This window comes from Heliangelus exortis, chromosome 17, assembly GCF_036169615.1.
Source record: "Heliangelus exortis chromosome 17, bHelExo1.hap1, whole genome shotgun sequence".
Lineage (NCBI taxonomy): Eukaryota > Metazoa > Chordata > Aves > Apodiformes > Trochilidae > Heliangelus > Heliangelus exortis.
Genome location: NC_092438.1, coordinates 6116921 through 6132687, shown reverse-complemented (window position 1 = coordinate 6132687; position 15767 = coordinate 6116921). Strand labels below are relative to the sequence as shown.

Sequence of the window (15767 nt, the reverse complement as noted above, 5' to 3'; positions counted from 1 at the left end):
TTCATATCTGTGCTGGAGTAGTTCTCCACAGTTACTCTTTATTCTTACCAAGATACTTCAGTGTTGCTGAAAATGTTTGTTTTGTAAATGCATCATCTCTACTCCCTGGTTAAACACAGTTTTGTGAATGGGATAGTGTATAAAAACTTCCTGAGCTCTGATTTATTGTATGCAAAGTGGAGATGAAATATAAATATTTAGATTCACATCCTAACTGATGTGTTTTGTGAGGACACTGCTGGAAACAATCTAAGCAATGCTGATGCAAAACTCCAAGTGGAAGCAAAGTAGCTGTACCCCTCACTTGTCAAAAATAAATAAAAAAATACATAACACGTCTCCTGTTGGTCAAGATAACACTCAAAAGATTTTTGTGATAATATCCTTCTGTTTGCCTTTTACTTAAGTCTTAATTGTGTTTTTGGTCACACAAATATGTTTCAAATATGCTGCTGAAACACTTTCTCTTTCAATCAGAAAAAGGAGATGCCACTGGGATCTGCAATTTGAAGCCTGTATCTTAATCAGAAAATCACTGTGTCCAAGATCAGTCATCTTAGTCTTCCAAATGGACAAGGATGTCTTAATTCCTCTGTAGAAAGAGAGGGTATTTTCCACTTTTTCATTGTCTCAGAAATGGAAAATGTGTATAGAGTGGATTTTCAGTTTAAAATTTACAGGGAAAAGATCCTATGTAGGTTTTGCACATGATTTGTCTTTTGTGGCACTGGAGATTCTCTAATGGGCTTTGTTTAAGCTACAAATCTCCGTTTAACCTCTGAATATTAAATCTTTAGATTTATCAATATCAATCAGATTGTCCCATAAATCTGAAACTGCTTTTTGCTTTATTTCAGTGTAACAGAGGTGTTTATGCTTTAAACTCTCAGTTTAAAGTTTCCCTAAGCTTAAGAAGTCCCCATGTGCCACATTAAGATAGTAGCAAAAATTTACATACAGAATTGATAATTGATCATGTAATTATTCAGCAGCTTACTGTGCATATACACAATGTATTTAAAGAGGTATCATCTTGAAACCTAATCAGCATTTTAAAAAGGACTTGGTATCAGTTATTGCCTTTGTCCTTGAGTTTTGCTTTCTTCAATGTTCAGCATTTCCTTTTTATGGCTTATATTCCTCTGTCATTTTGTCAGAGGAGAACCTACAGTGTTATGTAACTAGAACTGAAAAAGGTGGGTTTTGGTTTAACTTTTTGGTTGATAGTTGTAACTGTGATAGATGCAAAATACTTCCAGGACTGCTGACAAAATTGTATCCAAACAAATCCTGGAGTGGCTGAAGAAACCCAGGCAGAAGTGTATTAACCAGAGTTTCCTATCTCCCCTTACCCAAGATACCTCAGAGCCTTATCCCATTCTCTGCATGTCAGAGGTGTGTGGTTCCCAGGAGTGAAAAGACAGGCTAAACAGCTGTTCCTGGTTGTCATCAGGACAGCACTCCAACATGCCACTACTCACAGCTCCTTTTTACAGCTTCTTTGTAACTGTAAAGGATGAAAATCCCATGCAAGAGGAAGAAATGTCATCAGTAGCCAGCTCTGCAGAAGTTAAAAGCAATATTGATACATTTTTGATGAAAGACTCTGCTCTGAGTGTTTAGTTTTGGGTTTGGTGTTTGGGTGTTGTTTTTTTAATAATTCTTATCAGCTATTTAGCTCGTCAAGTAATTTCTTTGAGACTAAGTGACAGGATTTCTTTTTTTCTTTCTGGAATGCTTCTTGACATTCTTATGTCAACCAGAATTTTCTCCTCTGTTACAGATATGAACAATGACCATAGTTAACAAGCCAAAATCTTCAAAATCTAAAAAATCATCATCAAGGCGGTCTGACAAACCTAAGAAACCCCGTACTAAAAAAATGACATCACGCACTGCAAATCTGGGCCGGGTACCACCTACAGAAGATCCAAAAAAAGTCTCTGTGGACAAAGGACATGGAGATGCTATTTATTGTAGATCATCTCAAAAAACTAAGCCTTTTGCCCAAAGAGATCTAGGTAAGTATGTATTTTGTGTCTGTGTCCCCACCCCTTTTTCTTAAAAACAAAACAAAAGTAGAAAATGCAGTTCTTACTTGTTGCAAAGCTATAAAATGGGGGACTAGAACAAATAAAGACTTCAGTAGTAGAGCTGTTAATCCCCTGAAACAACTGGGGCTGGTGCTACAGAAATTTTTGTCTGGTTACAATCTCTTTGTAACTTAGTTTTGATCTATTTACAATCAGTCATGGGGAGCTCTTTATAATAGAGAAAGTATCTGGGAAAAGTGAATTTTACCATTGCTATTCACAGCTTCCATGAGCCCTTGAATGATAACACTGCTCACAAAAAGGTATCTATAGGGTTACCTTCTGTGACTGTTACTTGGTTATTTTTCTGTCTTAGATCTTATATTTACTAGTGACAAGTGTAAGTTTGTATTTTATGTGGAATAAGGAAAAAAAAAACAGTAATTGAGTTAATAATCAGATTAAAAGCTACATATGGAAAGAAACCTGGCAAAAAAAAGTTACTAAAATAAGAGTGATAGTTTTTCTTGTATTAGAAGAACTGAAACAAATTAATAAACTGTTGTCCAAAACTGTGTTGACCAGAAAATACGAGTGGCAATGTTAAAGATCAGTGTTAAATGTTTTTATGTTTTGGAGTAGAGCTGGTTCTTCTGGGTGCTTATGCAGAATGCTTGTTTTTAAATGCCCTTAGCAAAACAAAGCCAATATATCTTTTCTAAAGTATATTTCTCCCACAGTTGTTAATGATGGAATTGCCCCGCCACAAAGGATTCTTTTCCCACCTGAGAAAATTTGTATGGATTGGCAGCAAACACAAAGTGTTGGAGTTGGACTACAAAATCTTGGCAACACATGCTTCCTAAATTCTACTCTACAGTGTTTAACCTACACACCTCCTCTAGCCAATTATATGCTTTCTCTTGAACACACCCAGTCTTGTGAGTACTCTGCAGCATTATTTCACATCTGTTGGACAGCTCTGAAGGTGAAAGAACAACAGTAAATCTGTGAAGAAGACTTTCAGTTGCCCTGTTCTATCTGTAGAAGCTGGCTTTCCTCATGATCTTCAAGGTCTCTTCCAACCTAAATGATTCTGTGTGCATTTGTTCATTGAATGCACCATGGCAAAACTTAGAAAAATATCACTTCTTGCTTCATGGGAACAATGCATTGTGGATGCACATTTGGCATTGGGGTTTCCTGGGGGTAGAAAGGTGATGGAATTGAGGATATTGGTGTCCTAGGTTCCTAGTCTCTGCAGCCCAGTTAGTGTAATGAACTGATAAATTCTATGTTGACTCTTAGGCCATTTTTAAAAAAAACAAAACAAAACCAAAGACCAACCCTCCCAAGAAAGCACTACAAGCTGGTCTCTTCTGAACCCAAACAGGAATTTGTGGGAGACTGTATTAAAATTTTGACTGACTTTATTTTAAAGAAAATCTTGTCTTTTTTAGACCCTTGAATTAGTGTTATTTTAATTTAATTTTTATACTTGAATTTCTTTAAGCCTAGGAGCCTCTTTTCACATCTATATTTGTGTATTTTTACAAAGGTACCTGTATGCTTTCTTAGTCTGGTATCTCAGTCTTTATTCCTAGAATCACAGAATCATTCTGGCTGGAGAAGACCTTTAAGGTCATCACGTCTAACCATCAACCTGACTCTAGCAAGTCCAGTGCTGAACCATATTCCTAAGCACCTAAACTGTGTTTTCTTAACATATATAAAGATTTCAGTTAAGAATCCTGTTGAAAAATGAGGACAGAAGTCCTAATACCTACATTACTTTCATCTTTCCTTTCTCCCAGAGGATTCTGAGCTCTGTGTCATGTAGCTCACCTAACAGCAGCATGCTGAAAATAATACACCTTCTTTTTCAGTGCTGTATCATCAATGTCAATATTGTTTCCCCATATATTCTTAAGCCTGTGGAGTTTCAAGCTTCTGTCAGCCTACAAAAACAAAATGACATTGCAATCATTACTTAGATTTCTTATAAGGAAATGCACTTTAATACTGACTTAAACAACATTTTAATTGATGCTTTAGGAGAATACAATATATCACAGAAAGAGGACGTTGTACCAGTAATTTAAAGATAATTAGTGGTTGTGGGGGTTTTATAGCAATATATATATTTGTCTAGCCTGTGATACTTTCTTCTGTCATTCTTCAGGTCATGAAAAAGGCTTCTGTATGATGTGCACAATGGAAACTCACATAAACCAGGTCCTATGTTTCTCTAATAATGCCATCAAACCCACCTCTGTTATCAATGGCCTTAAAAGTAAGTCATTTCAGATGGTTTTAAATCTTCCTATTTTTTTATTTTTCAAAGAATGGTTTGATAAGAAGTAAATTATTTTGATTCCTTAAAGAAGAGAGATGTTAAAAATAGGAGCTTTTGATTTTCTATGAGAGAAATTTAATGACCCTCTTATTTATTAGGAATAGGAAAACATTTCCGTTTTGGCAGTCAAGAGGATGCACATGAATTCTTATGCTTCACTGTTGATGCTCTGCAGAAAGCTTGCTTAAATGGAAGCACCAAGTAAGCATAAACAAATTAACTTTTAAATATTTCCTAGCCCCTCCTGCTCCTTCATTTACTGTCATAAATTTACTATCATAAATTAAAATCTCATGTTTCATAAAAAAAAGAAACTGAATGGTTTACTCTGTGCCTTAAGTCTTCTGACATGTGATTGATTTATTTCCAGATTGGACAGATCTTCTCAAGGCACCACGCTTATTTATCAAATATTTGGAGGATATCTAAGATCACGAGGTAGTTTAAAAAAATCTAACTGTCCTTAGAACTGTTCTGTGGCTTTTTTTGTCTGTCTGTAGTAAAAGAGTTTGTAGTTTGACTTCAGTAGTAATAATTGAAATTTGCAGAGTTGGTCTTCTTCAGACATTATTAAGTTTTCGTATTTTTATTCCAGTGAAGTGCTTAAACTGCAAGGCTGTTTCGGATACGTATGAGCCCTTCCTAAATATTCCTTTGGATATAAAGGTAAGATGTTTTGTGAATATGGACTGAAAAGTGTAAAGATTTGTAGAGCTTTCTGAATTAACTTACTTTAAAACATACCCTGTTAAAACAAAGAGCTTGGGGTGAATTTGAATCCAAATGGTAGGGGTTACCTCTGGATATCATAGAATGCAAACTTCCTGCCAAAGCCAAAACACCTAGTGCAGGTGCTCAGAAATGTGTCCATATGTGTCCTGAAAGTCTCTAGAGAAAGAGACACCACAGCTTTTCTAGGCAGCCTTTTCCAGTGCTCCTTCACCCTTATGGTAAAAAAGTTTTTGAGATGTTACCTCTTTTTGAGATGAAACTGCCTGTGTTCCAGTTTCTGTTTCCCCTTGTCCTGTCACAAAACACCACTGAAAAGAGACCAACCTTTTCAATGGACTGGACTTTGTTTTTCAGTGGAACCCATGTAGATGGTCTCCATGTATGCACTGGATTTAAACTGGAAAATTAAAAACTGTATCTACAGAAACCACAGTCCTCAATCGCTTGACTTCAATATACACCTGTTGTAAGACTGATGAGTTTGATTGTTCTCATTGATGATGCCAAAGCATAGCACAGATGTTGTCTATGGTATTGCAAGGTGTATTTATTTTGAGGTAGAATAATTTTCAGATAAATGTTCAGCATATTGTGTTTCTACTTCCTCCTCCACACTGCTTCCTGGTAGGTCCCTTAAGTATGAACTAGCAAGGTTCTCTCCTGAACTCCTAGTAATTGGCTGAAATGTTGCATTTTCAACGACTTAGTACTCTACCTTTTTACTCTTCCAGGCAGTTACATCTGTCACCAGAGCTCTAGAACAATTTGTGAAACCAGAACAACTGGACGGTGAAAATAGCTATAAGTGCAGCAAGTAAGATTGTGACTAATTACACCTTCATACACGATACACGTTTAATGTATTGATGGCTTACAGCATAACGTATCTTTTGACTATGTTTAGAAAAAAGATGAGACAGAGCTCTCTGTTTTTTCATTTAGCTTTGCTTATACAACTAATAAGCTGAAATCATTCAGAGCCTGGAAAATAGTACATGTGTTTCTAAGAGAAATTTTTGTGTTCCTGAATGAATATTTGGAATTGTAGGAATTGTGGCCGTTAACTTACTTCAGATTTTTATTCCTAGCATTGTTTACACTGGGGCCTCTGGCTGTTGGGAAGCTCTACCTTTTTGGCAGAATAAAGATATATGTCCAGGAATCTCTTTGGCTACCAAAAAATAATGTTACATGTCCTTTGTTCTGTAGAGCTGTCCTCTTATATCCTGCTGGCTTCTCTCTCTTAAGAAACCTGAAGGCAGTGTCTAGATTTATGAAAAGAAAAAACATATTATGCGAGTAAATATTATTCAAATAACGTAAGTGTGTGTGAGAGATGAAAACTTGTCTTTTGGGAGGTAAAAGAATGTGCTATTAACCATTTATCTGTGCTTGGTTTTAAGGTGCAAAAAGATGGTTCCTGCATCAAAGAGGTATACAATACATCGTTCTTCCAATGTTCTCACCATATCTCTGAAAAGATTTGCAAATTTTACAGGTGGAAAGATCAACAAGGTACTATTTACAGCTGTAATGTAACTTTATCTTCTTGGACTGAAAGGTTTCCCAAAGATGAATACTCTAAAAAGCTGCTACTGTTTGCAGGCACTAACTGTAGACTAATAACTGTAGTCGAAGAAAAGTCAGGCAGGCAGCTGTGGCTTCTTTTTAAATAATGATAAAAGAGCCTGTGTCACAGTAAGAATCTACCTTACTCTTAAAGAGCTAATTCTGTAGAAAACACTCTCTGCAACTTAAATTATGAAGCTTTGTTTATGAAAATAAGTATTTGTAAATGAATCAGAAAATAGATTAATCTAATCCTAGTCTGTGTTTTTAGAAATGTGTTTTTCAGGCTGTTGCATGAGGCATTTCAGGATAAGTTTTGAATCTTCTTGCTCTGTCCTTAGGATGTAAAATACCCTGAATATTTGGATCTCCGAGCATATATGTCCCAAGCAATTGGAGAACCACTCATCTATGCTTTATATGCAGTTCTAGTACACAATGGCTTCAACTGCAATGCAGGACACTATCTCTGCTTCATAAAGGTAGGTATCAGCTTGATTTCTAACAGGGTAAAGTCTGTGTGAACAAATTAAAACATTGCCTGGTATCCTCTGCTGTTAGGAGGAAAGGTTGTGTTGTATGTTTTGCTTGGTATGTTTTGCTCTGCAGTGCTCTATCTGTGATCTCACTTGGAAAGCAAGCAATTAATCTCAAGATGCCATTGTCTTTATTTGCAGGCTGGTAACGGACATTGGTATAGAATGAATGATGCCTCAGTAGAGCTTTCTGATATCAAAACAGTTCTCACACAGCAAGCTTATGTACTTTTTTATATCAGGTAATAAAAATACTAAAGGTAATCTATTTTCTGTTATGGATATTTTTCTTCTTTTCAAGTGTTTTTCTCTCTCGGAGAAGATTACTATTGCTGCAATTCAGTTTTGTTTAACCAGAAATTCCCCATGTCAATTATTATTTTTACTTTATCAGCATTAAACTGCTGCATTTGTGGACATTATTAGATATCTGATCTCTGGAGTTGGCAAATGTAGAAAAAAAAGGAGAAATGAGTCTGTAATGATGCTGTAAGGATAAGTTAGTGCTCTGAAAGAGAGAGTTATTGTAGGAAGACCTACATTGTATTCTTGGTGAACTCTTTTGCATATATCTTGCTATAAAATTATGGGGTGGGGTTTAAACTGTAAACTCAAAAGTCAATACTAAGATCCCTGCTCTTTCCCAAGGCGCTATGATTTGACACTTGGAGAACGTGCTTTTTACTTACCAGCACCATCTTATCCCCGTCCATTCCTTGGTCAGCGGGGGGCTAATAGTAAGCAGGCTGGATTTATAGGACCACGACTTCCTCCTCATATGATTAAGGTAACCTGAGAGGGGCAGATAATGATAGTGGGGTTTGCGTTTGGTGTGTGGTGATTTTTCTTTTCGCATCTGAGTTTTGTTTTCCCTCCCCCCACTGCAGCTTTCTTCATAGCCCTTGTGCTACAGCCAGAATTATTAAAACAAGGGCTAATCCTAAATTGTGCAGCCATGCTTAGTACCTTGTGCTTCCAATTCAGCTTTCTAAAGCACTGAAAACTACAGTCTTGAGAAAATTTAGGCTATTAATGGTTAAATAACTTTTTTTTTAAAGTAAATATCCTTCCTCCCCCTATCAGTATCATTTTACCTGAAACAGTGAAAACAAATTGTAGGGAAAGTTTAAAGGGAAAAATAATACACTTGGGAACAGCATAAGTCAATATTGTTTGGGTGGGTTTCAAAAAGAGTGCTCATTTGATACCAATAGCAAAAGCAGGAAGTAAACACATTTGTTGGATTTACATCTATATTTGAAGGAAGGTGTTTTTTCTTCTTAATTGTTGAGACAATTCGTAAAAATATTTAGAGGAGAAATTTTATATTTTAAAATTTTAATTGCTGTGTGTTTGCATGAATCCATCCTGTAATCTCTCTTTTTTTAAATACAGAATACAAGTCACTTAAATGGAAATGGACCCCTAAAAGAGGATCCAAATAATGTTGGTGTCACCCTAAAAAGGCCATCATCAGCTCCACCAACAGCTTGTGTACAAAACTGGGCAATTACAAGGCCATCAGTTACTGACTCCTCAAAAAACCAGAAGATAACTATCAGTATTCATAACAAATTGCCTGCACGACAAACTGTGTCACAGCCTGACTGTCACAGCAGTGCTGCAGAGGATGAGGATCTAAGCAAGCCCCTTCCTTCATCCACAGTTACCAATTCTGCACCGGATTCTACCTCAAATACATCTAGAGTGTCAGTTGCTGCTAACCATTCTAAACAGGAAGGTCCTGATGAAACTTTTGTTGAGCCAGCAGTGAATGGGAATGCTAAACTAAGCTTTGATAACACAGTCCCTTACAGTGCAGAGCCTTCAGGAAAAGCTGAGGTAACAAAGGGCTTGTTTAAACGGAACTGCAACGTAGTATCTTCTAATGGAATTTTGATTGGAAAAGTGGTCCATACATTGCAGAATTCCCATGCTTCCTGCCAGAATGCTAAAGAAGAAAGATCTCAGCGTGAGCTGCCAAAAAAAGATTCACTCAATGGTGCTATTAGTATAGACAATGAATTTAAAGAAAATGGACTTAAACTTGATGATTCCGCTTGCCAAGTTCCACCTGTTAAACCTTCTGAGGTTTTCTTTTCTAAAACAAATGGATTGCTTGACACAGTGAGTTACGTTTGTTTCATCTAGAATTTCTCACCTATGATGTATTCTGTATTCAGGTGTATTACTGTGTTCCTGTTTCATGTGAAATACCATGAAAAGCCCAGCATAGATTCCATAATGACTTTTTGTGCAGGTCACCCATTAGAATTTGCAGAGCTGAGCTGACATATAAGAACATCTCAACTTAAAAGAGGCTCAGCTGAGATGGTACTTCATAAGTTTCGTAAATGTATTTGGGGGAATGAGTGCCCATGATGTGTAAAAATGGGAGAGTGAATACAATTCAATCTTGTTTAACAGCTAACGTAGAGATTTTGCAACCACAGATTTATGCTAAAGATAGTATTTTTATGTCTGTTAATTTCTATGTTTTAATTTTAGATGACTGTAGCTTTGTCACCAGTTCCCCAAGAAATTATCTTAGAATCTCTTGGATATAGCCAGATGAACAGCTTGTCTGAGGAAATGAGGTAAAATAAGTATAATCTGATTAAAACAAGATTTCATACAAGTTCATCATTGTATTACCTGGGTACTAATACTACTTAATGGAAAGGTTTAAATCAGCACAGAGAATTCCACACTGATCATCTAGTGCTGCAAACATCTTACATACAGGTGGATACCTCTTAGAAAACCTTCACTTCTTCAGAGTATTTTCCCTTTTTTTTTCCGTTTACAGAAATATTTTCTCTATTCCTTTTTCTTTTTTTTTTCCATTCTATAATGTGTGAATGTAAAGTCCTACTATTTGCCCTCTTAATTGGGAGAGAAAGAGAAATCTGTGTTTTCACTTTTTTGTCAATGGGAGAAGAGCAAATATAGTGGTTTTGGCTACTGATGTGATTCATCAGATCAGATGTGTTGGCTGTGTCCTTCAGTTTTCCAGTAGCCAGCCATTTCTTTACTTAAGGGGATTTTACTCCTAGCATTCATCTTTTAGATGGGCGTTTTCAAGTGAAAAATGTGTTTTTATTTTGTGCAGTGTCCCTGGACCTCAGAAACGTTGTGAAAATGATGTTCAGATGGATACTGCAGTGATGGAAAAAGTGTTTGCAAACGAAGAATCCAGGAAGGTGCCTTCCAGCTTCAGCTGCAACACTGAGAATGTTTTAACTAAATCTGATGCTGATAAATGCCAAGATAAATGCCAGGTCACAAAGGACATTTCTAATAACTATGTAGAAGTACCACCTGTTAATGACTCTTCTATTACAAAACTGGATAAAGTTTTGGAGAGTCAGTTTTCTAGAGATGAGGGACTGAGTAACAAAAAGTCTGAGGAAGATAAACATAGGAAAAAATACAAGAAAAAAATGCATGACTCTAAAAAAAATGACAAAGAGCACTACCGAAAAAAGAGAGAAAACTCAGACACTGAAGAGAAGGAGAAGCAAACCAGAAGCAAACCAGATGATCAGTCCCCCAGGCGGCAGTGCTCCCGCAGTGTGGAAGCAAACAAGCAAAATCGTCATAAGCAGGAGTATTGTAATGACAGCAAGTATAGATCTTCCCACAGTGACAGAAACAGTCCCAATGATGGCAAAAGCTCAGGAAAATATTCTTGGTATAGATCACGAAGCAAGGAAAGAATGGAACAGGACAGGAATAGGTATTATCACTACAAACGAGAGATAACTTGGAGCCGAGAAAGATACCATCAAGATCAACCATGGAGATGGGAAAAATGCAGATACTACAATGAATATTATTTCTGTCATGGAGCAAGAGACAGTAGAAAGTCCTCTTACTGTGATAAAGACTTTGACAAATCCAGTCAAGCTTACAACAGGTCGCATAAGGATTATCACTGCAAAAGCAGATGGCCTCACAATGCACTCTCTAGAGAGGAAGATGTACATCACTTTAGTAGCCACAGAGCAAATTTACATCATTGTTCGGTACCTCATCAGCAATCAGAAAAATATTCTCGTGAAAGACATGGACTTCCAACTGTGTCAGCTCATTCAAATTTTGAGGACTCATCCCGGGAAATCGAAAAAGAAAGACTAAGAAATAGCAAAAGAAAATACACCCACACAGAAGAAAGTGGAAGTGAGATAGAAAAGAAATGCCGAAAGATAGATGACCAAAGAATGAAAAAATACAAGAAGGTCAAGAAGAAAAAGAAGTCCAAAGATAAACATCGAGAGAAGGATTACAAGTAAGCAAGGATTCCAGCATAATGAGCAATTTTTTTCCTAAATCTTTTCCGGGTGTTTCTCATTTCAGCATTTCAGCCTCCTTTTTTTTTTTTTTTTTTTTTTCATTGTTTCCAAATTACTTAGCATAATCTGGCTGGGGATCATGTCCTTAGGTTGGTCAAGTGAAGATAGGAAAGATATTGCTGAATTTTGTTAGAACACTAGATCTGGACCACGTAGATAGAATCACATGTGCACACCATTCTTGATTAGTTTTCAACAAGATTTTTTAAATTCCACATACCCTACAGCTAGCCCCTGTAGATGATTTCTGTGTAAACCAGGACCTTTTGCCATTCAATCAGAGGGCTTAAGTTTGCTGCATCTAAAGTAAGTTAGATGTCCAAAAATTACAACAAAATAGCTGACACTCTGCAAGTCATCACCTGTGGTAACGTAACGTTTCATATATGCAACAGGTGCCACATCTGTTTTTCTATTTTTAACTTGCATGTTTCCTTCAGACTTTATTATATGGATTTCTCTGTGCTCCGCTTTGTCAATGACAATCGCAAACGTAAGAAAAAGAAGAAAAAGAAGAAACACATCAGGAAACTGAAAGGGTTCTTGGAATATTTAGATCCTCGTTTCCAGAAGAAAACACGGGAGAAGAAGGAAGAGTCCTGTCCTCCAGGCAACTATTTATGTGAGCAATACAAAAGCCAGGGCAGTAAACAACCCTACAAGGAAGGGAAGCCTTACAGTCCGGCAGGTGACAGCAAGAGATACAGCTCCAGCACATCCACTCAGGATGTTAAAGGTAAGGAGACACAAAACGCTTATAAAAATGTTGGTATGATGAAATACCTGCTTTATACCATGGCTTCCAAACAGCCCGCATTACAAAAAAAACAAAAAAAAAAAAAAAAACAAAAAAAAAAAAAAAAAAAAAACAAAACAAAAAAAGACTGACAGGAAAAATTTTATTTAATCTGATGGTTAAGTCATAAAGAAACCGGTTAGAAGCAGAGTAAGAAAGTCAGTGTCTTGTAGCTCATGACACGAGTCAGGGGCATTAAGATTCCTGGGCTGATGTTTATGAATAAAGTTGATGACAGTACCTCACTTGGATGCACTGCAACACAAGTGGAATATGAGGGCTGTAAAAGCCCCTTTTTTTAGTCTTTAGAATTTCAGTATTTTACTCATGGGTGTTATTTACCACCATCTTGTGGAAAGTCAATCTTTCTTTAATAAGATGGGTCACAAGTAGGATATTCTGAATAATGAAATGTAATCTCAAAACAGGCAGCTGTGGCAGTGGTTTTTAGAGAGTACTGAACCTCTCAAACATGGTAGGGACAGACTAGGAACAACTGAGAAGGAATTCCCAGGAATTGTTAGGTTGTGCCATCTCACCAGGACTCGTGCTCCTTTGAATAAATTAATAAGGAAAAAAATGGCTGGAGAGAACTCAGAGCCAAATGGAGCTGTTTGAGACTTGTCTTTCGGAACTCAAACCACTGAGATAGAGTTTTATGTTGAATGTCAGGACAGGGAGTGACATTGCTTTCTTTTCTCTTTTTTAGCTTTGGAGCTTACTGCTGGAAGCCTTCAGTTCTCAAACTAAACCTTCCATCAAAACCAACAGCTTTTTACCATCAAATGCAACATTTTACCATTTTGATCATCCAACCCGACACTTTACCGATTTTGAACACCAAACCCAACACTTGCCGATTCTGATCATCAAAACTTAAAAGTTATTATCAAAACAATTATCATCAAGACAAAATCCAGTCATAAGTGGTGCTTAACATTTCTGTACAGAATTTTACCATGAAAGAACTTTTTTTTAGTTTTTAACTTGAGACTTTCTTTTTTTAAAATATACTTCTAATCCAAAAGGGTGGAAACTTTTTACAACTGCTGAACATTGTAAATTACCACATAAACATCTCACTGATGTGAGATAATGCCCTGGAATAGACCATCTCAAATGCTGCTTAATTACAGACTCAGGTTGACTTTATGTTATTCATGTAATGTTACTCCAAGTTAGACATCTGGTGCAAGAGCGACCAGGAATTATAAAAACTGCAACTGACAGTCTGTATATTTAATTTAAAGACTTATTTAAAATTTCACAGGCTCTCAAATAAGTAGAGTTTTGCAAGAGCTGCATCTTTTTTTCTGTGATGTCTGACACTAGAAACTTATTTACTTCACATTTGAGTTATATTCAAGATCTGAAGAAAATCTTCTGGTTTTCAACATTGTGAAGCAACAAATATGCAGTTCTGAATGTATCTCTCAAGACTATTTGTATACTCTTCCATATGTTTTTATTACATTTTCTTAATATACTGTCACTTGTCTTAAGTCTCAGTTGTCTGTTTTGTCTCTCTAAAGTGTCTAGTTACAGACAAATTCATACTGTGATTTTTATTTTTATTATTAAATGCTATCAAACTGTGATGCACTTATTATTCACTGGTCCTGCATCAGGAGATGAGTGGGGAACCTGTATTAAATACAGTTCATCTGAATAATCTGTCTGGTTTATACAAGCTGTGTTGTTCAGAGATGTCTGAAGTTTGATCTTTGTTTTTTTTTAAAGAAGATAAAAAGCACTTGCCCCACTGTAAATATATAGCATGTAAAATTTATATAGTATATAAATACAGCGAAGTTAAAACGGATTTTTACTTGAGTTTTACTTGAGTTATTTAACATGCAATATGTCATGTGAATTGACAGCTTTCAGAGTGTGTTTGCTACCCATGAAATCAGATCTTCTCACCTACCACTGAAAGGAAGATGCTGATGCTGTCAGTGAGACACAGAGAAGATAAGAAACTTGGGACTTCAGCTGCCTAGACAAGGATGCAGAAGGCCTCCTCAGAAGTTAAAAGCTTCCAAAAACAGGCGACAGGTTGGAAGCTCAGCAGTAAATTTTTACAGTATGTGTGACACTAAAACAACAACAAAACAAAAAGAGGAGCAAGATTTAAGTTTTACTAAATACTCCAAGGAATATTTTGGTACATGGAGAACACCATAAAACCGAACCATAAGTGTACCCTGCGTAATGTTCCTATGGCAACAATTATGTGACGTTACATAAAGTAACATGACAAAGAAACCACACACCTGTCCTGTATCTGGCTTTTTTTTTCCTCCATGGTCCTCTGGCTCCAAGAGTTGGTGTCTTCTCTTTGGTCTGATGAATAACTCTGGCATATGTACACAGAGTCGAAGTCCTGACTGCTGTACCTCGGTTAAGAGCTCCCGAAGTGGAGCGGGGAGTGGAGGGCGGGCAGGGCCTGACGGCTTCGGGCCGGAGCTGAGAAGCGGTCTGGGCAACGGCGTTAGCTACGGCTTCACCGGGGGAGTTCTAACGAATCTACCTGAGGAGCAGAGATGCGGGCCTCCCCCTCACATTTGACTTAAACTCACGAAAGGGAATTGACAAAATGTCTCCTTAATTTCGGCCGGCTCTCGCGGGGGGGGAAACCACCCCTTAACGGAGAAACGCTCCTAGCTGGAGCATGCCTTATTGTAACGATGTATTTCGCAGCTGAAGGTCTTTCTCTCTGATGACTCAAACCTGACGGCTCAAATTTCTGACTAGAGGAAAAGTAGGGAATGAGGCCTTTCCCTGAGGGGCCGTTAAGCGGTTGGTCTCCCCCGGCAGCTCGCGGGCGGGCTGCTGAGGCGGCGGCAGTTGTGGCCGAGTGTTAAGGGCGGCAGCTCTAGGGTAGGCAAGTCCGGGCCGGGGCCGGGGATGGCAGCGAAGAGGGTGGGCAAAGTGGTCTGGTCGGTCCTTTTTGGAGCGGGATCACCTGGGCCGGGGGAGCGGCAGCTGACGGGCGGGCTATTGAGTGAGGAGGCAAGGGCGGAGCCAGCAGCGCTCCCCTCAGAGCGCGGCCCCGCACTTTGCGCGGCCGTTTGCGCGGGGTGGGCGCTGAGGCACATCAGGGGAGCAATGGTGTCAGCGGGCAGAGGTGTGTGCTGTCCCTGAGCCCCCCAGGGCTGATGCAGCTTCCCAGACGGAACTCCGGTGGGAACACGCTGCCCCAAGGTGCCAGGCTGCGGGGGATGCCCCGCGCTCTCGGCAGTGCCCGATGGCAGCACCAAGCACAGATGTGAGGTCTCTGCCCAAGTAGCGGAGCTCCTCGGCTTGGTGGAGAGAGCAAAGACGACTGCGGAACTGGAGCTCTCTTAGGAGGAAAGGCTGAGGGAGCTGGGAATGTCTAGCCAGGAGAGA

General features: G+C 38.1%; 1 protein-coding gene and 1 long non-coding RNA gene across 4 annotated transcripts; one reads left to right on the top strand and one right to left on the bottom strand.

Annotated features, from left to right (window-relative positions):
* Positions 1–725: 725 nt before the first annotated feature.
* On the bottom strand, positions 726–15438 carry LOC139803853 (uncharacterized). The gene is made up of 2 exons (XR_011729188.1): positions 14651–15438; positions 726–3991 (listed from the first exon to the last, which is right to left on the bottom strand). It is a non-coding gene; the product is annotated as an uncharacterized lncRNA (long non-coding RNA).
* USP42 (ubiquitin specific peptidase 42) lies at positions 1793–14647 on the top strand. 3 transcript variants are annotated; one of them, XM_071760428.1, is made up of 16 exons: positions 1793–2021; positions 2774–2974; positions 4216–4326; positions 4488–4590; positions 4760–4827; positions 4985–5055; positions 5853–5935; positions 6525–6636; positions 7032–7172; positions 7368–7468; positions 7875–8013; positions 8622–9068; positions 9735–9823; positions 10339–11517; positions 12022–12317; positions 13087–14647. In XM_071760428.1, the coding sequence occupies exons 1-16, from the start codon at positions 1793–1795 to the stop codon at positions 13125–13127; spliced, it is 3411 nt and encodes a 1136-aa protein (XP_071616529.1). In that variant the 3' UTR covers positions 13128–14647. The 3 variants fall into 3 exon arrangements, with proteins under 3 accessions (XP_071616529.1, XP_071616527.1, XP_071616528.1); XM_071760426.1 differs by having other exon boundaries at positions 8622–9353; XM_071760427.1 differs by lacking the exon at positions 12022–12317 and having other exon boundaries at positions 8622–9353; positions 14258–14647.
* Positions 15439–15767: the final 329 nt, after the last annotated feature.